We start from the raw sequence: 24,760 nt of genomic DNA on the forward strand, positions 1-24,760 counted from the left end.
GTACATGTATGTGTGTCTGTGTCTGATATATGTGTGACTGTGTGTATCTGTGTATATGTGTATCTGTGTGACTATGTGTCTCTGTACATGTCTGTGTGTGTCTGTGTATATGTGTGTGTGTGTCTCTGTATATGTATTTAGGCTGGAGGAAACTCTCCATCATCCGAGCACACTTCCCTACTTTACGGTCACTGCCCAATCCAGAGCTTTAGAGAGGCAGCAACTGCCTTAGCAACCAGAACCCCCTCTCAGCCCCCACAGTCTCTGGTGTACCCCGATTCCTAGTGTAAGGTTCCCCAGGTCCTGGCTGCCCCCCACCACCTCCCCTCCACCACGTGGGCTAGCCCTCATGGGGGAAGATGGAAGACGGACCGGTGGTGCAGCCTGGACTAGCATGACCTTGTGCGGGGTCACCCTTTACTCAGAGCAGCTTAACTGAGGTATAACTTACATACCAGGAAATCTGCCCATTGTGAGGGTCCAACTTACATACAGTTGTATGACCATCACCACTGCTTAGTTTCAGAGCTTGTCCATCACCCTGTGAAGTGATCTTAAAACCACGGTCCCTCCGCTCCAGCCCGGAGGACATCCTAGGACCCCTTGCTCTCTAGCCCAGCATGAGGAGGTGCCAGCAAGCACTCAGCCACCCAGAGCGCCCACCTGTACACCCCCCACCCTCATGGACTCTGGGTGAGGGGCCGTCTCTGGGACCTAAGATGAGAGCAACCCCCTCTGAGCCTTGGCCCAGAGTCGACTCAAAGCATCACTGGCTGGCAAACAGGCCTCGGAGTCTTTTTCTAAGTTGCAGATTAACTGAGAGGCTGTAGGGTTTCACGGAGGATGGGTCGGTTGGCGGTGGGGGCAGTTACATGAAATGATACTCAGAGAAGAAGTGGCACCAAGGAAGGCCCTGCTCTTTCCGGGGGCCTGTGGGACACCCCTGGTGTGTTTCTTCTGCCACAGCGAAGAGTTCCTGCCTGCTGACACAAGGTCACACCTCGGCAGGCCACGTGGACTTGGGCCGAGGCTCTGCTTGCCCTGTCATCGCTCAGCTCGCCAGCCAGCTCTGGAGCCTGACCCCACACACAGCCCAGGCTCCCTGAGACAACCAGGCAGAGGCCGTGAAGTCCAAACAGGCATCAGACACACTAGCTGCAGGGGCCTAAGAAAATGTCAGACCAAAAAGCACAAGAATTGATACCCCGTGATATCAAGAGAGGCTGGCGACAGGAGAAGGAGGCCCGGGTACTCTCCTGCTTCTTGCAGAAACAACCACCAACTGTCCCCTGTCGCTAACTACAGGAAGCTGCCAATGACCCAGGAGACACTTTGTGGGGTCATGTGAGAAGCTCTGGAGTCCTGGCAGGGGAGGGGAGAGGCAGGACTTCCCCCCAGCCGGCGGGCGGCCCAGGATCGCGGGGTGCCTGGTCGGGCCAGCTGCATTCCACAGCCCCCTCTGTGCCCAGACGGCTTTGTGATGACTTCAGGCTCAGCACAGAGTAAACACTCTCCACGCTTTTTCCATGGACACGTTCTAACCCCAAACTGCCAGCACTGGCCTCCCGACCATCCAGAGGGAAAGCCGCCTTTCCCAAGAACATAAAACCTTCTTAACTAAATAGTCCATCTTGGCTGCAAAAGCAAACTTTCCTACAAGCTTCCTAGAAATTACTTCTCGAGCACCAAGCCTACGAATCACCTGAGCAAAGACTCCTCAGCGGAATGACGGCCCTGGGAGCAAACACGACAGAGGATCCAGAAGGCACACTCGCTCCAGCAGACACCTGCCCTTCCAGGATGCGGGTGGAAAGAGCACCCACGGGCCACTGCTCAGAACTCACACTCGCACGCACCCTGCTCACAATCGCCTGACTGCAACAGTCTTTCTCACAACAGGCCGAGATAAGACAGCTGATGTGAAAAAAGAGACCTTGACATCCAAGCTCGGTCAACTTTTGTAACATCAAGCATGTTCTGGCTTGCATCCGCATGGTCCAAGCTTAGCCCCCACTGCCCTTGTGCAGAGGCGGGCACGCGGCGGTGCACTTACCAGGTTGGAATTCGTGGCGTTGGAGTCGTCCTCTGGGAAGGGAATATAGATCGCTAAGGCCACACAATTGGCAAAAATAGTCAGTAAAATAATGATTTCAAATGGCCTGGGGAGAGGGGGTTAAGGAATTAATGCCACGGGAAGCACCAGTGAAACACACACACACACACACACACACACACACACATATATATATATATATATTTTTAATGAAGATTCATAAGAATTTTGTTTAAACAATACATTCCAAGCCCCTTGTGTTCTGAAAAGAAACATATGCCTTTTTAAGTGCTTCTAATGGGGCCCCGCCAAAATTTTTCCTAATATGTCAAAAGCAGTGGAGGCCAGTCGCGTGCCAGAGTAAACACAGATTTCTAAAACTTTTTTCCCTTCTTTTATTTATTTAGATTGCACTGGACTTCATTTTCCCTCATGTGTGCACAGGGTTGCTTTTAAAGATTGGGGCCTGCTCCAGCCGGGACTCGCCCCCGCCCACCCTTTCCCGGGCCGCCCTGCCCGTGGGTTCGCCCGACTGCACTGGGGGCCCGACAAGGCTTGGCTTGAAACAGGAAGACCCTGTGGGGCTCAAGGCAGAGACTTGACTTCGACTCTTCAGCGAAATTTGGAAATAATACTTTCAATCTTTTAAGTTGAAGTTCAGAGTCTTTTTTTTTTCTTCCTCCTTATTCTCTGACAGCTTCCAGAGAGCCTGAAGGTGGCTAGGGGCTCTGGACCCCAGCAGCAGAGCAGCATGATCTGTGCGGGTGGGGGATGGCAGCTGGGTGCAGGGGTCTCTTCCATCTACTGAGGTCCTGCTTTCGGGGTGGGGGTGGGGCAGCCTGCATCCCAGGGTCTCCTGACTTGCTGCAGGTTGTGCTGGGGTTTGGAGGGTGGGGGGTGTGGGGATAAGCCAAGCCTCACTCCCCAACCCTTAAGGAGGTCCCTGTGCCCGGATCTCTGCATCAAAATATCAGGCAGATGCAAAAATGAGCAACTGTGATCATACACCTTCTGCCCTACACCCTCGATGGAAGGCCATGGGGTGGGGGGTGGGGGTGCTTCAGAGGAAGGGCCTGGCTCACGCTCTTCCAGCCCCATGTCCCCTCCTCCCCAACACAGCCACGTTTCCAGCCCAGACCATGGAACCTCACCAGAGGAGGATGAGAAAGAGGAGGGACATTCGTGGAGGGAGGGACCGCCTCCATCTCCAGGGAAGCCTGGGCTTGCAGAGCTCACAAGTCCTGAAGCAGACAAAGGCCTTGGAGACGGCCTGGTCCAAACCCCTGAGGCCCAGGGATCCTGAGAAACTCCCAAGACCCACAGCAGGCATTGACCTGCTAGGCCAGAACCCAGACCCCTGTTTGCAGAGTCCACTGTCCACTCCCCTGCCATGGACGTCCCGGGATCTGAGTTCTCAGGGCAGCCTGGGGCCTGGAAGGAATTGGTGATCCTCCAGTTCAGGGCCCCCTGGACACTGTGCTGCCTACGGGTGGGTCCCCTCGGCCCTGAGGGTGGAGCTGGGCATCCGCTCACCCAGCATGCCCCCTCAACACTGTCAGTTTCTTGCTATTGAGAACACCTGCAGCAGGCACCCAGCCTCTCCACTGGACAGACCCAGAAAACAAAGCAGCGCCTCCCAGGGCCGAGCTGGCAAATAGCGGAGTCAGGTCTGAACCAGAGCTCCTGACTCATCTTTTCCAGCAGGCCGTGCTGCCTTTGAGCTTGTCAGGGATGCATGGGGAGTTGGGATGCTGGTGGGAGGAAGGCTGGATGCTGATGCTGACCAAAGGCTTGCCCGCCAGGCCCTGCTCTGACCGCCCTGCTCAAACCGCAGCGTGGTGGGCAGTTGTCACCCCATTCCTACATGAGGAAACAGAAGGTGATGGGATGCGTCAACTTGCCCAGAGTCACCCTCGCTGGGGTAGGATGGGGTTGGACCAGAAAGTCTGGCTCTGAAGTCTGAATTTGTCAGGAGTCTTCTACACTGATCCACTCTGAAATCATCCCAAGCAATTGTTGCTGTTAAAGTTTTGTGGGAACTTTTTTGGTGGACCATTTTTCAAGTCTTTATTGAATTTGTTGCATATTGCTTCTACTTTATGGTTCTGTTTTTTTTCGCTGGGAGGCATGTGGGATCTTAGTTCTCCGACCAAGGATTGAACCCGCACCACATGCGTTGGAAGGTGAGGTCTTAACCACTGGACCTCCAGGGAAGTCCCACCCTAAGTGTTTTTAGGAAATTGGCTCTTTCAGGCCCCCTCCCACGTGGCCTCTTCCCTCTCGCCCTGTCCCCACTTAGCCCAGGCTGGGCATCTTGGTCCCCCTCATCTGTCCTGGGGCTCCCCCAGGCAACCAGGACAAGAGCCAGGCCTCAAATGTCAACCTGTCCCCTCCCCGCAGGTGGGTGGCAGCTGAGTCCAGGTGTCTCCTGCTCTGACGGCCCCCAGCCTCCAAATTCAGACTATCCTTTCATCACCTTGTGTTAAAGCTCAGAAACCACTCAGGCCAGTAAGCAAGGCTGCATGGTGCAGAGAAGATGCCCACTGTAAGCTGGGAGTTCAGACCCAGGTCCAGTCCCCCTGGGGCCCCGCTGAGCTGCTGGCCTCCTCCTGGCCTCCCCCAACCACCCCCCCACCCCTCACCAGTGCCTTTCTCCTAAACTCAGGACTCATGGGGAGAGGGAGCGGGGATGTGAGTTCAGGGCACCTGGATCTGAATCTCTGGTGTGGTTAGAGCGAATTCAGCTCCTCCCGGCCCCCTGCCCCACCCTGGACACATGGCCCGGCTGCCCCTTCACAGCCCCGACCAAGCGGTGCTGACAGCAGCCTGATGGGGACCCACAGATCCAAGCTTCTGACCCAGGCAGCGGACGCCTCGGCCCCGGGACCCACTGCCCAGCTCTGCAGTTATGCCGGGCTTAGGCCACCTCCTCTCAAGTGATTTGGGACTTCAGGGGTTCAGGCTTTGACAGAACAAACATTTCTTGCTAAACAGAAATGTCCTTCTGTCTCGAGTCATCTCCTTATACCTTTCATCCACTCCCAAAACTTGTAAATCTTTCCATGGAAAGTCGTCAATGAAACCTAACACCCGCCCTAAACCCCAGGAGACGTGGCGGGCCTGCCCAGATGGCTTCTTCCTAGGAAAACGCCTGGCACTGAGTCCAGGGTCCTAGTCCTGTCTGTGCCAATCTGCAGGCTCCGTGTCCTCACTGGGAAAGTCGGAGGCACACGCACTCACCCTCAGGGGCCTTCCCATCTCCCCCACCCCATGATTCCTGGGTGGGATTGCTCCGTGAGAGCCCAGCCCTTCAAAGCCTCGTCCTCTGCAGCCTGCGCTCACCGGGTTCTATGCAGACACGGGGTCTGTGTCATCCCCCAGGCTGGTGGTCCCCAACCCAGCTGCATCTGGAGAGTTCAGCCAGGCCCAGGCAGAGCTCAGACACCTGCGCTTTGTCCCAACCCCCCAAGGAACGCTGATGGACTCCTCCAACCTCACGGGGAGGTCACACGGCTGTGCCAGCCCACAGATCAGGAGGAGGTGACATGTCAACCCTCACTGAGTGAGCCCTGAGCAAGCTCAGCCCGTCAAGCGAGGAGAAACAGCCCCTTAGTCTTGTTTCCTTAAACACTGCTTTTATGTACGGAGCAATCCCCGAGGAGCTGGCTCTACAGGCAGCTTCCCAGGCCCCGTCCACAGAGGCGCTGACTCAAGGCTGGGGAGGGCCTAGAACTCTGCATTCCAACCACGCCCGGTGACCGACCCAGGGGTCTGAGAACAACCCGCCGCAGGCAGGCCACACGGCCAAACCCAAAGGATACTTCCACTCGACGATGCTGATGCAGGCCCTCCGGATGGGGTTCTTTAGGGTCAGGCAGAGCAGGGCGCGGGGCGGGCGGGTGGCCGTCGTGCTGCCCTGCTTCTTGGGCTTCCCGTACTGCTGTCGCTTCCGCTGCGTGGAGCTGACGGTGGAGATGGTCGCGTTGCCAGCGCTGCCCATCAGCTTGGCCTGCCGGGCCGCATCTATGGCGGCCTGCCAGGACAGGGCGGCCCCCGGCGTGGGGATGTGCTCGGGCGCCAGCCCCGCGGCTGCATTGGCGTTCATGTTGGCGTGAGCCGGGCGCGGGCTCCCATAGCTGGGACCTGCAGGAGAAGACAGGGACAGTGGTCACTGCGGGGGGGACCCAGGAGCCCTGGCAATGCGATCTGGGCCCCAGACTCGCAAGTATCTTTTTAAAAATTTCATTTCAAACCACTGCAGGAGCCGGGGAGGCGACCTATGGAAACACCAGATTGTGACCCTGGGTCTGCTCTGGTCCGAGTTCAGCCCAGGTCATCTGTGTGACCCTGGACATGTCTCTCCCCTCATTTTAAGAGGAAAATATGCATTAAGCACTTGGGGATCTCAGAAACACAGCGAGGATGCAGAAAAGGAGAAATATGCTATGCAACACATGGCAGCTAAAATATATACTTATAAGCACACATACAAATAGAATAGAGTTGAATGGTTGTCTACAGAAGGTGAGGCACGAAATGAGAACAGGATACGGGGACAGGAAAAAGAGAATGAATGAATGAGAGCTGCTGCATGAATCAATGCTGACAAATGTATAGCAAATTGGAGGGTATAATTCACTCAAATCTCTGACCTGAGCTCCAAAATAAAAGTAAGAATCTTAAATGAAGGGGTTGGACCAAAGCAAGGTGACATCCAGGTACCGCAAACCCATCTGGCGATGGGTGTTGTTGAAAAGGAGAGCCGGCAGCTGTGAGGGTTTTAAATCACGACAGCATGTCCCATGGTGTCCCCCCAATTGAGCAATAGGATCTATGGGCCTTCCTGACATAAGTTGGCCTTCTGTGATTGTTTTCTCAGCAGAGGTGACACAGAGGCGACTTCTAAGGTAAGTGGAAAATCTGAAACACCAGCCCTGGGCCACCACGCTGTCAGGAAGCCCCACCAGCCTAGTGGGGGTGGGGAGTCCTGTCCAGCCCCCAGCGACTCCAGCTGTCATCTGACTGCAACCCCACGACAAGACCCCAAGCCAGAACGGCCCAGGGAGCCCTTCCTGAACTCCTGACCTGCAAAAACTGGAGCAGCCCAGTGTGCACTGCAGAGAGCCACTTGTTCGGGGTGACTCACTGTGTAGCATTTGGCGTCTGGGAAATGGCGCTGTGTAGTGGGTGTGGCCAGGAGGGGACAGAGGGACAGAAAACCTGGGCAGGACCCAGAGGAATCCAGCATAGACACCTCTGCATGGCTCTGGCTTGAAGGCAACACAAAGCTCCAAGACTGTCCCCACAACACGGCCCAGGCCTGGTGGGTTCTCCCCTGTCTGCCCACTGACACCTCCCCAGAGAAGCCTACAAGGTCCACCAAGAGACCAACCCAGTCCGGGCCCTGGGATGACCTGTGACCTTGAGACTGGCCACTGGCCAGGCTCCGTGGGATGAGGAGGTGCTGCGAGAATGGGGTGACATTGTGGGCAAAGAGCCTGGCATCTGGAGGCCACGTCAGTCGCCCCGGAGAGAGTGGCCAGAGCCAGGCCAGGGGTGTGGACATCACTTGCAAGCCTCCTTCAATAACTCTCTTCTCTGCGTCATGTGCACGGGGTTCTTCCAGGGAAGCTGCTGGCCGCCTCCTGGGGCCCCGTCCCCCTCCTCAGAACAGGCTGGACCCAGATGACCACGTGGTGCCTCGCCCAGTGCCCCTCCTTCCCACAGTCAACTTGGGCTCACCCTTCTAGGTTTGCCCTTCAAAGTTACTTTTGCTCCCAGCTGGCCCTCTCACCTTCACCACCGACCTTGTCCCCGACAAGGGCCAGTTCAGAGATGAGCACGTGACCCAGCTTAGCCTCAGATCCCAGAGACACTCCGTCCTGGAGACAGACTCTGACAACCGCTGGGCTCCTGTGTCCAGCCACACGTGATGCCAGCTCCACCTCTGAGCTCTCCAGCCTTACGCCTTAGGTAACTTCACTTAAGGTGATCTCAATTGGCTTTCTGGCTCCTGCAGACCTAATGCGCTTGCTCAAGTGCCTCAAAGCCCCTACCTGTCTGGACTGCCACTCCTGCCAGTTTCCCAAGTCTACGTCCTCCCACCATCACACCAGTGACACATGGAAGTTTCCAGTTTCACGCCACCTGACTGACGGGACCCCCACGCGCTGTGTTCCTTAAGGGCTCTGTGACTTTTCTGAGCACTACAGGAAGGCATATCGTGACAGGTCACTGATGGCTGTGCAGGCAGGAGAGGCGGGTGGGTGGCATTTTATCACAGAGGTACAGGTGCCCGTGACCCACCCGCTGGGCCCGAGAGGAGCCCTCCAGGTCCGCGTAGGTGACAGCTGGTCTGCACCTTCCCATCCATGGCAGCTGCTCCCGCACCGGTGCCATCTGGTCCCTGTGGCATCAGAACCCCACCCCCACTCCCGGCCTGGAGAGCAGCCTCTGAGCTCTCCTCAACACACGGCCTGTGCCCTGCAGACACGGGCTCCGCGTCTCCGTCAAGGACCCAGAGGAGCCAACCCCTTCCAGACAGGGGTCCTGCCCCTCACACGCTCACCGCTATCATCACTGTGGGGGGTCCCAAGCTTACAGCGAGGGACAGCCTGCTCGGCCAGGCCTCTGCCTTTCTTAGGAGGCCCCAGAGGAAGAGACTGGAAGACAGGACGTGATGCATCAAGGCACCTGCTGCACAAGGGCGCTGTGACAACCATCAGGTGTGGGTTCCCGTCACCCACGAGAGCAGAGGATGTGGAGTGAGGCTGGAGATACTGTGTCCACTCGCTCCGTGTGTGTGTGCTCACAGGGGGCCATGAACCCCCTGCCCAGTTCGTGGCCTCGGGGTGAAGGGCCTGCAGTTCTGACCCCAAGGAGACCCTTTGTGTTTGATGTGACCCTCATTAGGCACCATCCAGCATGGCATCAGCCCCGGGGCCCCCAGGGTGGAGGAGGGTGGACATGCCACCCTGGACCAAGCAGGTCCGACGTGGCCAGGTTCCATGTGTTTACCAGATTCACCAGCAGGGGCTGTGACCCTGTTTGCCAATTTGATCTGTGAGAAGCCACCTTCCTTCCTCGACCCCTGGCTTGGCCAGCCTCTTCCGGAGCTCCTGGATCAGCCACTCCTCTTCCCACAGGGCCATGGAAGCAGCCGTGAACCCCTCTGACACAAGGACCCGCTAGGCCACACTCTGTCCTGATGCGAGGCCTCGATGGTACCTGCCTCCCTGCTGCCCTCAGGTGTCCCCCAGCCCCCCAAGCTCTCTCACAGCACCAGCCACGTGCCAACCTGACCATCCCAGAGTCCACGGATGATGTCGGAAAGGAAGGCAGCAAGGCAGAGAAGATACCCATCACCCAGGGAGGCCGGCGTGGGTGCATCCTGGGCCCCAAGCCGTCAAAACCAGGGCCCCACGGAGCCCAGAGGCAGTTGGAAAGGCTGGTCTGGGTGGGCTGGCTTCGGAGCCACTCGAGCCTCGGTGACCTTATTTACACTGTGAACCGTTCCCAGAGCACTGGGACCTCTCGGGAGAGCACCATCTGGAGAAGCACACACGAACAGGCCCGCGGGGAAAAGAGGAATGACAGCCTCCCCAGCCAGAGGGCAAGAAAACAACCTTCAGTGTCTCAGTCCTGGGGCCCGAGCACAGCTGCAGCCCTGCAACCAGGATGGGGGTGGGAGGTGTGTGGACACATACACAGGCACACAGACACACAAGACACAGACACACACAGATACACATACATACAGATTCATAAGACACAGACAAACACGGACACACACAGATACACACACAGACGCACACACGGACACACAAGACACAGACACATACAGGGACACAGACACATGCACACACAGACGCAGACAGACACACAAACACACACGCAGACGCATGCACACACACAAACACACACACAAGAGACATGTGTGGCCCTGCAGGCTGGCCCCTGCCGAGGCTATACCTCAAGGCCCAGCTCAGCCTCCCCCACCCCACATGACTGTTTCCCACCCTAAGTGACTGTCCCCCATGCCCTGGGATGACTCCCCAGTCAGGTCTGAGGCTCCATCAGAACCCACGGGGCCCACGAAAAGAGGACACGGCGATCTGAGAATGAAAAGCTCCATCTCGGACCCCACATGGATGGCTCCAGAGCAGAGCGTGGAGGGAGGGAAGCGCTCTGTGTCTCTGACGGCTTCTGTTAGCAGGAAATAACCACCCAATGCAAAGAGACCAATTTTCAAATTACAAAGCTGATTCAAAGCTCAGTCTCCTGGCTGCCAGCTGAAAAGATGCCACTGTCTAAGTAAGCTCCAGCTCCTGCCTTCCCGGACGATCTGCCCAAGCCCAGGGCGGCAGCCCAGCCGACCAAGCTGTGTACACAGGTGGGCATTCATAGTGGACACCTTCCTTGTATAGGAGAAAGTGTCTCCCACTTGAGAAGGAGCCCAGCTGCCCTGGGCAGCACCTCTCACTGCACCCACGGCTCTGCTCCAAGGGACCAGGACAAGGCATCAGTCAGCCTCAGGACTGTCTGCTCTGCTAGGGTTCAAACAGGAGATGAGCTCAGGACTTGGGCTCCCCTGGGGGCCCTCAAAGAGCTGGGACCTGGAGCCTGGAGCCAAAAAACCAAGTGGTTTTCTTTAATCTGCCTGCCTGTATGCACCTGCCCCAGGGCCCCCATCCCAGAAGAGGCCCAGTCTCTGCTCACTGAGGCCCGTGATGACGACATCCTGGTGAGGACGACTTGGAAAACAGTGCTGGGACTGGCCATCCGCACCCGAGAGGACGAGCTTTCCCAGGCTCCCTGCTGTGACCACAGAGGAGCATTTCCAGGGAAGAGGCTGTGAGCAATGACTCCCCCCTCTGGTGCCCCAGCCTGGTCCAGGCCGCAACCCATTTCTTGCCTGAGATGCGGCGGCAGCTCTATTTCCCTCATCCTCCTGCCCGTCCCCAGTCCAATCTCCAGGCAGCAGGCAGAGTGACCTTTTAGAAATATCAATCATGAATCAGGCCCCATCATCCTCCCAGTTAAATCTCTTCAAAGTCAAGGCTCTGCCATGGGTTGTGAGCCCACAGCAGTGGCCCTGCCCACTTCTCTGCACTTCCTCCCTCAGCCTGGTCCACCCCTTTCCTGCCGTCACGGCCCCATTTCACTCAGACAAGCTCTGTCCTCACCTGCCCCAGGACCCTTGCATGTCCTCAGTATTCTGTTCCCTTTGCTCTCAGCTCAGGCAGTCCTTCTCAAATCCCCTCCCCGACCCCCCAGTGTAAACCCCAGTGGCCAGCATGCCTTCACATCAACCCTCAGAAGAGAAGCCCAAACCCCCGGTGCCAGAAGGGACCCCCAATTAGCCATGTGTGTGGAAGGAGTTCGGAGCCACTGACCAGCTTTGTGAACACGACCTCCCTCTCTGGCCTTGGCACCTTCAGCTGCACACAGAGGGGTCTCTCCCAATGGCCGGGCTTTGAACACACACAGTACAACCTCAGCTGATTTACGGAGATGGATGCATTCCTGTAACACAAAGGTGTGTGCTTTCTCTCTGGTCAGAAGCCACCCAAGGTCTTCGCAGAAGCCCGTGGTGACCCGGGGCCTCTGTTCCCTTTAAGAGCAGAGCAGCCGACCTGAAACAGAAACTGAGCTCTCTCTGCCCATTAAAGGCCAAATGAGCAGCAACCAGGAGGCCATTAATCTTCTCCATCGAGCGCGTTGCTGAGATAGCCGGGTGCTCGCACGGGGAGGACGGGACGCTGTCTGGGCTCAGCAGACAGTCCAGGCCGGCCTTCGCAGCTCGGGGTGCTCCCCATGGGGAGGCTGGGGTCCCTCTTGGCTCCAGATGGGCTGACTCAGCAGCCATCCACCCTCCTCCCCTGCGCCCTCCTGTCTCAAAGAGGCTGGACACACTTTCCGATCTCCCTGCAGCCAGATTGCTGTGGCCGTGGGGCTGACCAAGTCACGGCCTGAATTGAAACGAAGTTCAGTGGGGAGGGTGTTCATGTTACTACTCTTGCTCAGTAGAGACAGAAAGCTCTGGCGGTGGCTTCCTGGTCCCTGGACTGCAGATAACATGCTATGATCTGAAGCCAGCTCCAGGCAAGGCCATGTCCAAATCCCCCAGCTTCCCATCATCCCATGGCCCTAGTCCCCTTGGCAATCCAGCATGGTTCTGGGATCACTCCCAATGCATCCCCTGCCACCTGCTTCCCCAATCCTTCTAGCTGGTTTGTAAGCCCTTAAATTAAGTACCTTTCAGGGACTTCCCCAGTGGTCCAGTGGCTAAGACTCTGCCCTCCCAATGCAGGGGATCCGGGTTTGATCCTGGTCAGGGAACTAGATCCCACATGCTGCAACTAAGACCAGGCACAGCCAAATAAATAAAATTTTAAAAAAGGTATCTTTACTCTTAAAATGGCTATAGCAGTGTCTGTTGTAGGTCTGAAACTTGACCTCGACTGACCCAGCCAGGCTACAGTAGCATTGTCCTACAGAACTTCTACAATGATGGAGCTGCTCTGTAATTCTGGGTCGTCCAACGTGGTAGCCCCAGGCCCTGGCTTTAAGCACTTGACACGGCTAGTGCAACTGAGGAACTACATTTTGAATCATGTTTGATTGCAGTTCATTTGCATTTAAGTAGCCTCCCTTGGACAGCAAGGAGATCAAACCAGTCAGTCCTAAAGGAAATCAACCCTGCATGTTGACTGCAAGGACTGATGCTGAAGCTGAAGCTCCAATACTTTGGCCACAAAATGAAGAGCCGACTCACTGGAAAACACCCTGATGCTGAGAAAGACTGAGGGCAGGAGGAGAAGGGGGCAAAGAGGAGACGGTTGGACAGCATCACCGACTCAATGGACATGAGTTTGAGCAAACTCCAAAAGACAGCAAAGGACAGGGAAGCCTGGTGTGCTGCAGTCCATGGGGTCAAAAGAGTTGGACACGACTGAGCGACTGAACAACAACAAGCCTCCCATTCCTAGCAGCTACAGCGTGGACGGGGCCATCCATACCCAGAGAAAGTCGTGACGGGAAGAGCAGGATGAGGAGGGATAGGTGTGAGAAATGGGAGAGTCCTCCAGAGCACCGAATCCCAACTTGTGAAGGAACTTAAAAAAAGCAATCCAGCCCTGATCCAGACGCTGTTGGGTGGGTGGATTTTCTGATCAGGAAATAACCACCCTATGCAGGAAGATGCATCTTCAAAGCATACGAGATTCTAAGATCCAACAAAAAACTCAGAAACAAAAGGTCATTCTTCAGGGTTAACACACTAGACGAATGAGAAACTCGCTTTCCCAATGGGCAGACAGGGATGCTGATGTTTCCCAAACCCCAGCTGAGCCCACAGAACCCAGCCTAGGAGATCCTGGCCAGGATGGAAGCCCTCGTCCCAGTCGAGCCCCGAAGGTGTCTCCTGAGCCTGTCAACCATGAGCTGTGTGCCTGCTCCTTCTCTTACCTGAGCTGTCCCTGCACTATTTTCCAAGTCTCCTCGTGGTCCCTTTGCCCTCCTCTTCACTCGTCCTGGACCCCAATTTTATAAAAGCCACTAAATAATGAAAAACTTATAAAATAATTTATTATTTTTTAAAAACAGAAATGTTACTAGTGGTTATCTTCAGTGATGAGTGACATTCATTTGCGTGGGGCCGATCAGCCTGGCATTCAGGGCCCTGGACTCAGAACCAGGCTGGCCGGATTCCAGTCACATGACCTCCTGGTACCTGAGATTCCTCACCTGGGAAACGGAGATGATAACAGAAGCTAACACACACGAGTTAATAAATGTACAACCTTCAGAAGACTACTTTAGACGGAGACCCTTATAAGTACCAGCTATTTTTTCATTAGTTTGTTTTCCAAATTCTGTATAATAAATCATTCTTTGATAATGAAAGAGAAAAAAAAGTTACAGTTTTGTTTGACTGTGTTAAGTTAACCTTCCAGAAATTGCTGTGGCTGAACCAGCATCAGGTTCTTGTCCAATTTCATGTAATATCAGGTGGGTGCCATGAGGTCTGAACAGATATGGGCACAGGCCGGGAAAAGAGTCGGGTCAGGACACCTGGGGCCCTGTACACACGTACACGGCATGCACACACCACACATACAACACATGCAAATACATGCAAATACATGCAAACACACGCGCACACAGCTCCCTGTCCTCCCCCAGACATGGTTACTCCTCATCCAGGTGGGACACAAGCAGGATGGAGCCGACTCTATGCTCACGGGCCCCTCACAGATGTACTCTGCATGGAGCATGACGCTTCTTTCATTTAGAAAAGTCAATGCCGTTTATCTCATTTATCCCTGTGAAGCCTCTGCCAGACAGCAGGCAGACGAGATGTGGAAAAGCAACGAAAAATGAGCAAGTGGCCCTGAGGCCACTGCCCCTCTGTAAACACTAGGCTGCGAGTAGACATGAACCCACCGTGATGCTCTCCTGACTTTGGGGGGAAGAACCAAGCCAGAAGCCAACAGACATGAATCCCAGGCCCTGCTCTGTAGCCAATTTTTCGGGGTGCTCGGGAGGTTCGCTTTCCCTCTGTGGCTCTGAATTTCCCCTTCTTTAGAGTAAGGAGGCTCAGCGGCGACCATAAGAGTCCCTCCCAGCCCAGATATTCACATCTCAGAACCCTGTGGTCCAGCCCCTCACCCCTCCCAGGCTGGTGCAACTCCCACCAAGTTCCTCGCCGCCCAGGTCTCCTCCACACTGGCCTCAGGACAAGGGCCGAGAGGGTTCAGCCCACCACCCACACCCCTCTGCTCCCTGGCCTGGGAGGGGGTGCTCGACCTTGCTCAGTGGCTGCCCCCAGCCAGCCTGGGCAAGCCCCACCTCAGGCCCACATGGCCAAGAAGCCAGCAGAGAGGACAGCCTTCCAGCCCTCATTTCTTTTCTAGCTTATCATCCCACGGTCTCCCCAGGACTTCAGGGTCTCAACACAGTCTACCTGGAAGCCCTCAAAGACAAGAAGGGTGCTTCACACCCACTAGGATGGTGTCATCAGAACACCAGAAAGTAACGAGTGCCGACGAGGACATGGAGAAAGCAGAAGGCTTGGGTGAGGTTGGTAGGAAGGTAAAATGGTGCAAATGTGACGGAAAATAGGATGGTGGTTCCTCAAAAAATTAAACATAGAAATCACCATATGATCCAGCAATTCTGCTTCTGGATATTTATACAGAAGAAGAAAGTGGGGACACCCATGTTCACAGCAGCATTATACAGGACAGCCAAAAGCAGGGAACAGCCCCAGTGTCTGTCGACAGATGCACGGGACAGACGAAGGGATCAACACTCTGTCATACATACAATGGACTATCATTCAATCTTAAAAAGGAAAGAAATTCTGACGCAGTGTGTCAGACGCTTCAACACAAAACTTGAGGACAAAATGCACAGTGAGATAAGCCACAAAGACAAATATCACATGGTTCCACTTACAGGAGATACTCAGAGTAGTCAAATTCAGAGACACAGAAAGTACCATATAGGTTAGCAGGGGCTGGGGAGGGGGCGGGCAGAGCTCTGGAGACGACAGTGGTGCGGAGAGGACAACAGTGCAAATGTACTTGGTGCCACTGAATTACACACTTTATCAAAGTTACAATGGTAACTTGTGTTGTGTCCATTTTACATATTAATAATATTAAAAAATAAAAAGCTTTATTTAATTCAATTTTGTTTTAAAAGCCAAAGAGGGATGAGTGTTGGACTCAGAGACCTTGGAAGAACATCCCCAGACTCAGACACCTGTACAGACAGGTCCACCCTCTGTGGGAGAGAAAGCTCAGACCTGAGGGTCTGACCATCTCAGACTATCTCTGGCTCTGCCCAGGTTCTGGAGCATCCCTAGGTTCTGGAGCATCCCCAGATTCTGGAGCATCTCAAGGTGATGGAGCATTCCCAAGTGGAGAATCCCGGGACACTGGAACATCCCTAGGCACTGGAGCATCCATAGGTGATGGAGCATCCCCAGGTGATGGAGCATCCCCAGGTGGAGAATCTCTGGACACTGGAACATCCTTAGGCAAAGGAGCATCTACAGGCACTGGGACACCCCCAAGCAATGGAGTATCCCCAGGCACTGGAGCATCCCCAGATGATGGAGCATCCCCAGGTGATGAAGCATCCCCAGGCACTGGAGCATCCCCAGATGATGAAGAATCCCCAGGAGGAGCATCCCCAGGTGATGGAGCATCCCCAGGCACTGGAGGATCCCCAGGAGGAGCATCCGTAGGCAGCTGCAATGGCTTCTTTCCATAGCCCATACCCCACATAGCAGGTATAAAAAGATGTCTTTGCTGAGGGAATCTGCTTTCTCCTCCGCATCCTGAGAGTTCCCTTTGCCAATGACAATGCTGCATGGGACCCCGGCTGGAGTCGACTGATCCAGCTTCTCTGGATCTCAAGTTCCTGCTCTTCCCTCAGAACCTCCTGTGTCTCTCCCTTGCATGTGTTGCTTCTTGTCCTTCTGGAGCCCCAAGCAGCCATTTCCCTTCTTCCTTCTCAGGTTTCCTGAACATCTTCAAGACCAGGAGCCTCTGGGCCCTCCCTGGCTCCTCAATCCATCCTTTTCTCCAAGGAGGACGGAGGGGACAGTGGGTCCTAGTGGGGTGCAGGGACTGGGGGTCATTCTTGGTGCTTCCCAGACCCTTCCCAGGCCTCCAGTGCACCCACAGTCTGGGCCAGGAGGAAAAGTGGTAGTGGGGGGAGGGGACATGAGAAAGTCCATGTACAAGAATGCAGGGGAAGGCAGAGGTCAAAGCACTTTCATTTTTCTTCCCAGGAGGGAGCGACATTCACAGAGCAGAAACCAGGGCTGTAGAGATGCTGTGGAACTCCGTAGGTCTGCCGCTCTGGCCCCGTCTACGTGACTGTCCTCCAACTGAGTCCCTCTGGCAATCAGGAGGGTGACAACCTTTTGACAACTCAGATCTGGAGCTGGTCCGTGGAGACCGAGGGAGAGCAAAGGGGTGTGGAAACCCTGGACGCTAGGGAGAAACCCCAAGGGAACTGAGGGACTAAGGGAGCCGAGGAGGAAGCCTGGTGGTGGAGGCACCCATCTGGAGCCATGTCCCTCGTGAGCCCCCAGAGCCCGGGCGGGGGAGCCACACATCTGAGGCCTGGGCAGCTCTGAGCTGTTCCAAGGATTTCCAAAACTTTTACAAGCCCTTAGCAGGCGCAGCCATACACGAAGCTGCGGTTGTTCACTGGGGTTCTTTCACTGTTGACCTTGTCCATGTGAGTTGGCTCCGGGCCCACAGGAATGCAGGGGCCCACCAGGCAGGGTGCAGTCCTCAGCCCTCCCCCCTCCACCCCAGGTCAAGGAGACCAGGACGAGGTGTGCTGGTCCTGGGCGCATATCTGCTCCCCACTCCCAACTAGGGACTGTGTGACTCTGGACAAGTTCATCCCTGCTCTATGCTTCAGTCAAGTTGACCAAAGGACCTCTAAGGCCCTGTACACGGTTCTACATTCCCTGATTCCAGAATTTAGGTGTTAGTGGTGGAAGGATTTATCATTTGGAATGTGCTGGTGAACGTACCTTCTAGATGATGTCCCCCCTCACTCCTGAATTTCCCCTTTTACTGCTAATAAACTCTTAAATCTGAAAAGCACCACAGACCCAGTGGACGGATGGATGGATGAGTCTGCCGTGGCTCCAGAAGTGGGCTGTGTGGTGCCCGCTCCCCATAGCACCCAGCCTTGGGCACCTGCTGCCTCACCAGGCCGCTATTCCTGGCCCAACTGATGTGCTGGAGCTCGACAGTGCCCTCAAATGTCTGACTCGGTGGGAACCTCCCAACATTTGGCTTTTCCCATCTGTGAAATGGGGATATGACAGCTGGCTGACAGGGGCAGAGCGGACCTGGGTCCTGGATGGTGAGTACCTGTCTCCACACACATCCAGGAGGGGACGGGGTCCAGGGTCACCTGCTCGGCTCTGCTCTCCTCACTCAGCATCTCACCAAGAAGAGCATCCTCTCCTTAGAAAACAGGCTGCACCACACAAAGCTGTGTGATGGGTGGTACCCTGGCCGCTGGCACCTGACCTGAGACACTGTGCTGAGCACAGAGATGAAAGGCAGTTCTCCTGATAAAACTGTGGGCTTGGGGCTCCCAGTCAGGATGACCAGTGCCCTGTCCAACCTGCTGGTTGAGCCAAGGAACTATGAAGCCCCACCCACTGACCCCAAGTCATGGGGTATCAAGCAAGTATGGAAACAAGTCATGACCGGGAGAGGGAGGGATGCCTGCCTGGGATGTGGGGTTGGGACAGGAAGTTCCTTCCATGACTGGGCACATGCACACGCATACAAGCACATGCAAACATGTGTGTCCCGAGTGTGCACCATGGAGGTGTACAGTATCTACAGGAAGGGTGCATGCCAGCCCGGCAGATGGAGGATGGTACCTCTGACAGTTGGAAAAGGCAAAGAAACTGACTCTGGACTTCCCTGGTGGCAGAGTAGGTAAGAATCCACCTGCCAATGCAGGGGACATGGGATCGATCCCTGGTCTGAGAAGATCCCACATGGATTTGCAGGTGTGGTTGAGAATTCATTCATGTTTCTCACTTGCTTTAGGATACACTAAGACAAACATCCTGGACCATACGAACCGGACTGCCCTAGGGACCTCACTCAAGTAGAGTCAGACAGTAGTCGTCTTTTTGTGCCTGGAGTATTTCACTCAGTGTAACCCTCAAAGTTCATCCCTGTTGTAGCCTGTGACAAAACTTCCTTCCTTTCCAAGCTCAACCACACCTCCTGTGAATCCATCCCCACTTAATGGACAAGACCATCCAAGACCGAGTGGATGACAAAATAGGTCATGGAATTCAGGCATCTCAGCTCTTGAATCAAGAAGACAATAGCCCCTCCTGCTTATGAAATGGTTGGGAAATATCACCCACAGACAAATACTTTTCCTATGAGCATCTCTCAGAACAGGTATGAACTGGAAGCACAGCACCAGATTCTTTTGTTAAGAACCGCAGAGCAAGGGAAGACTCTGAGCTACCCATCTGCCTCAGGCACCAGCAGGTCACATCTAAGAGATGGGCTCTGCCTTCTCTGGCCCCCATCCCCAGATCCCAGCATTCTGGAATTCATTAATTCTTTCTTCGCCTCTTACCCAAACATCCCTCACTAAAATGTGAGACACTTTCTTCTTTTTCAGAGTAACAAAAGAATGTCTACTGTAACGCCATCCCCTTTAAAGCAATTTTTAAACCAATGTTGCACGTATATATAAAGACCGGCTCTACCCTTCAGGCTTGTCTCCTCCAAGACACACAGCCAGTTCCTTCGGTTTCCCAAAGCCATGTTTCCACTGTCTTCTTTTACGACTCTCATTGCTAGTCTTCACACTGTCTAATTGTCTCTAAAAATAGTCTCAATCCATAGCCAGCATCCCAGGAAGGACTTCAGAGCATGAGACATTTGAAAGGACTCTCTTCTGTCCTGTTGGGACTTGGACTCAGACAGGCTCCCATCCAGGCACACACATGGTGAGGGCCGGCAGCTGCCAAGGATCAGATGGTCCGGGCCCAGACACGTGAGCAGGGCAAGGAGGGTTGCTAGGAGACTGGAGAGATGGGGAGGCAAGTCCAGCCAAACCAGCCAGCAGAGAGGACTGGGGTTCGGAGAACGGGAAGGCAGAGAGCAAGGCGCAAAGCCCAGGCCCGGCGATGGGAGAGCCAGCGTGCTCTGAGCACAGAAAGAACCACCGGGGCCAGCAGGGCTCCAGGGTGCAGCCAGGGACACGCGGGGACGACAGCCGAGACTGAGTGAGGGTGTGGCAGGAAGTGTTAATGCCCCACTGTCTGTGTCCCTTTCCTCCTGGGCCACAGCGAGCCCACAGTGGCCAGCCTCCCTGGCAGCTGGACACGGTGGCCTGGAGACTAAGTTCTGGCCAATGAAGCGTGAACAGCAGCGATGGCGCTGCAGCCAGTCCCAGCTGGGAGAGCCTCCCACACACGAGCCCTGCTCCCCGTCTGCAACCCTCTCCACCCCCGTATCAGCTGGATGGAGAGCATTCTGACGGCCTGATCGCGGGCTGAGCACAGGATCAGAGGGGCCTGGGTGGTTGAAGCCCCTTGTGGGAAGCCACCTGGCAAGGAGTGCCTGCGTGGTGACATTGCCAAAAAGTATACCCTGTGTCCAACCAGGGACTTGTGGGGGGCAGGGGAAGAACCAGCTTCCAGACAGGAAAAATGGGGTTGAACTTGCCAAGAGGGGATGAGAAATCAGATGATTTGGAGCAAAACCTGATCGACGTCAAAGCACTTCTTTTGCTTTTTTAAATGAGATGACAAGGCCCGTGAACCAAGGAGAAGCCGCAGACACAGAATCTTGGAGGACTGACGGGCAGGGAAATTACCAGTCACTGGGTCATGATGCGCCAGGCCACCCACTCCCCCATGTGCTCAGCAAACTATGAGCACATGTCGCCAGGCCCTGCACTGGCTGCAGCTATGACAGTCAAGAGAATTCAGTCACTGAGTTCTCTGCGTAAGGGTGGGGGAGGCAGACAACAGCTATTAAACCACACAACCCAGTATCTCATGAGTCTGCCCGAGTGTGACTGCCGCCCAGAAGAGGGACCCCTGACCCTGGCTGGAGCGGTCAGCAGGGGAGCCCCAAATGAGGGAAGCTTGACCTGAGTTCTGAAGGAGGAGAAGTCGGTGACTATAAACTGTGAAAGGAAGAACGTGTGCAAAGCCCAAATGAACATGCTGTATCCGGGAACCAGCAGCAGGTGGTACGTGTGATGGGTGGGGCTGCCCAAGGGAGCAAGAAGCGATCCAGCTGACGGGACGAGTGAAGGCCAACGGTGAAAGCCTAGCGCCTTCAACGCGGCTTGAAGCAGCATAAGGACATAAACAGTCTGCTTCTGCTTCCTGGCAACGCAGTAAAGCAGGGGTCCCCAGCCTCCAGGATGTAATGCCTGATGATCTGAGGTGAAGCTGATGTAATAATAATAGAAATAAAGTGCACCATAAATGTAATTCTCCTGAATCACCCCAAAATCATTCCCCTGCCTGGTCTACAGTAAAACTGTGTTCCATGAAATCAGTCCCTGGTGTCAGAATGTTTGGGGACTGCTGCTAAAGGATAAACCAGGAGGGGTAAGACAGGATACACCAGGAGGGGTAAGACAGGATAGACTAGCTCTTCCAGGATGGACAAGCTCTTACAGTCACCAAGGCAAGACAGACCAGAGACCAAGGGTGGACGACGAAACGCTGAGGGAGGAGAAGCTCCAGGACCAGGAGACGGAAATGGCTGTGGAGTGAGAAGAAAAACGAAGATGTGAAGAAGGGAACCCTGCAGCTGGCTTAACCACCATGGTGGCACCGTCCCCGAAGCAGTGACCATGGAAAGGAAGAAAGGCTTTTGGGGGCAGACAGACAATGATCTGATGTGGAGGAGCTTGAACTATTCTAGGCTTGAGCAGCAGCAAATTAAAAACATGAACTTAAGACAGACATGTGGGTTGAAAAGGTAAATGTGGGCGTTGTCATCTTGCCAATGCTGGGAACAGAGCTCGCACCCCCAGTGTGGACATGCATCCCAGCGCTGGGTCTGCAGTTGGCTGACACGCAGACACACTGCCCCTGTGCACAGCTGTCTGGAGCACAGATTCACAGATGGGTTTAAACTCGGAAGGTCTCTACTGATGGGGCCCAAAGCTCCGTCCTTGGCTCTTGCTTTTTAAATGCTGAATTAAAAATTTGGATGAAGACAGATTTGTCAGTTGCGCTGCTGACACAAACCTGGGAGGAACGGCTGGTAAGCTGGAAGGTTGAACCAAGAGTCGAGTGACCTGAATCCGCTGAAACCACGCAAACTTCTTTGCAGACCTGTCCAAACTGACAAGATGAAATATAATAGGCACGCACACAGAGTCCTGCACTTACATGAAAAGACGTCACTGCCCAAACAGAAGGCGAGCGGCACCCCAGCTTATCAGGGATTTAGACGGCAGAGACCCTCGGGGTCGAGCAGACTGTAACTCACTGTGAGTCAGCAGTCAGCGCAGCTGCCAAAAGCAAAAGCGACCTTTTCCTCCTTAATCTGCTCTCAGGGCCCAGCAGGCAGGAATCAGCCCAAATCAGCCCACAGCTGGGCCAATGTCCCTCTGGGAGATGGACCCTTGAGGGACCTCTGGCAGGTGACCCAGAGAAGGTGAAGGGTGAGAATGAAGCCCTGGAGAACTGGGTGAAGAAAGTGGGGTGAGAACCCTGGAAAACAAGTTAGAAAGAACACATCAGAAATCCAGAGGGTAAATGCATTTTGTTCACTCCAGATGGAAGGAGTCAGGATCATGGGCAAAAGTCACAGGAAGGCAGATTTCTTTTAATATCTATTTATTTATTTGGCTTCACCAAGTCCTAGCTGCAGAACACTAGATCCTCGATCTCCCTTGCATCATGCAGGAGTTTTGGTTGCAGCTTGTGAGATCTAGCTCCCTGACCAGGGACAGAACCCAGGCCCCTTGCATCCAGAGTGCAGTATCTTAGCCACTGGACCACCAGGAAGTCCCAGGATGGCATACTTCAACTTTATCTTATTTCAAAAAAAACAAGGGCTCTCCCGAACCAGAATGACTGTTTTGTGAGTCTATGAGGCACCCCTTCCACGGAATCATCAGAGCAGAAGTCAGATGACCACCTGTTAGGAAGGGAAAGACCATCCACGATGGGCGGGAGGCTGGGTTGGACCTGCGGGTCCTAAGCTTTTGGATTTCAAGGACTGGTAACACCTTTTAAAGTGTGCTATCTGAACAACTTTTCAAAATTCAACTACCATCTTCTATCACCATCATTTCATAAAAGAGAAGACATTTGTCAACCAAAGCACAGGAGAGAGATATTACCGGCATAAGGGACAATCTTTTATATTGAATACACTTCAGTTTCTGAAAAATGCACCTGATTTTTCTGAATTTGGGAAGCTGGAGGGAACATGGCTCACAACTCCACCGGCCCATTCCCTCGTGGCTGTAAACACTGGCGATTAGCAGGTGCTCAATAAATACCTGCTCCTGAGTGACTGCATGATCGCATGCATTTATGACTAAAGACCTGGCCTCCATACCTCATCACTAATCAATATATATATATAGATGGCTCTCATGGTTCCTGGCACTGAAATATGGAACACCAGGGGCCATTAACCTCCCCAATCTATTCTCCAAGCACCAAGAGGAACGATAGCGTATATGAGTGCTGTGTGTTAGGGTTTACACAGCTTCTTCTCTTATTATCATCACACTCAATTTTCTTGACAACATGGAGATTGATCCCCTGAATTCACAGCTGGAGAAACTGAGGATTCGGGCTTTCCCAGGCTACACCTGAGAAGGGGTGAGGCAGACGGGAGACCAGGTCCCCACACTGCCAGGTGGACGCCGCCCCCCCCCCCAACCTCGAGCTGTCCCCTGAAGGAAGGGGTAATCCGACCCTCCAGGCCCTGGTACACTGTAATGCTGTCTCAGCTACAAGGGCACAGGACACAACTCGACATCACAGCTGCCCCAGGACCCACCGCCAGGGTCTCTCGTGGGGAAGCAGAGAGACGGGAGGAGACACAGTGCTCACTAGCAGGCATGAGCCTTCTTTGCCTCCGAGACACCACCTGTCCACCAGGCCTGCTAGCACAGGGAAGCCGCGTGGAGATGGACAGAACTCAGGTCCACCCAGACGCTGCACAGCCTCGAAACCTTCCTAGGATGACGGTGATGTGTGAGGAGCCAGAAACAAGCTACTAACATACGTTACATATCCGGGCACCTCCGGTGACTCACAGATCCCCTTCTTCTTACGTGCCAGCCAGGTGGGGCGGCCAGCTGAGGGCTGCGGCAGCCTGAGAGCAGCAGGTGACTCGGGAGCCACATAGCAAGTCCAGACTAAACAAACCCAAACACAAACCCACTACAGTGTATTCTCACAGGCTTCACCAGTTAATCTGGCATATTCTATACATACATACAGGCTTCCCAGGTGGCGCTAGTGGTAAAGAACCTGCCTGCCAATGCAGAAGATGTAAGCAACATGGGTTTGATCCCTAGGTCAGGGAGATCCTCTGGAGGAGAGCATGTCAACCCACTCCAGTACTCTTGCCTGGAGAATCCCCTGGACAGAGGAGCCCGGCCGGGCTACAGTCCATGGGGTCGCAAAGAGTCGGACACAACCAAAGTGACTCAGCACAGCACATACATACATATAAATATACAGAGAGACAGAGACTCTCGAGTAGACCTGAGAAGAAGGAGCCTTCTGTTGGATGCAGAGATGCTGACCAAGCCTCCACGAAGGAGGATATTTGGGCACTCACCCCCAGCGTGTAACTGAACAGGGTCCCAGGCAGCTTAGCAGCTCGTTTCCAGTTGGTGTCACCCAGATGCTAGTGTCCTTGCCGCTAATTCCTCATAAAGAAATCTGAGCTCTGAGACCACAGCGAGCCGGCCTGGGGGGGCAGGCCGGCGGGGCAGGTGGCCAGGCAGGTATGGAGGGGCGGGTGCTCAGATGCTCCGGTCTCACTGCACTCCTGGCAACACGGGGCCACGACGGCGTCCAGCACCTCGCAGGCACCTTGAGAAGCCACAACAAAGGCCTGGGAGGCTCTGCTGGATTGTGACCCATGGTGGAAGCACAGCCAGGGCATCAGGGCTGAAGGG

The 24,760-nt window shown here is 54.6% G+C and overlaps 1 protein-coding gene across 17 annotated transcripts in view; it reads right to left on the reverse strand.

Moving 5' to 3' along the window:
• The window catches only part of CACNA1C (calcium voltage-gated channel subunit alpha1 C), a 449,377-nt gene that overhangs the window by 330,508 nt on the left and 94,109 nt on the right, over positions 1-24,760 (reverse strand). For all 17 annotated transcript variants that reach the window (XM_043882595.1, XM_043882597.1, XM_043882599.1 and 14 more), the window contains exons 2-3: positions 5,875-6,196; positions 2,054-2,159 (exon numbers count right to left, since the gene is read on the reverse strand). In XM_043882595.1, the coding sequence (XP_043738530.1) occupies positions 2,054-2,159; positions 5,875-6,196 (428 nt within the window). The remainder of the gene's footprint in view (positions 1-2,053; positions 2,160-5,874; positions 6,197-24,760) is intronic.

Source organism: Cervus elaphus, chromosome 22 (assembly GCF_910594005.1).
Source record: "Cervus elaphus chromosome 22, mCerEla1.1, whole genome shotgun sequence".
NCBI lineage: Eukaryota > Metazoa > Chordata > Mammalia > Artiodactyla > Cervidae > Cervus > Cervus elaphus.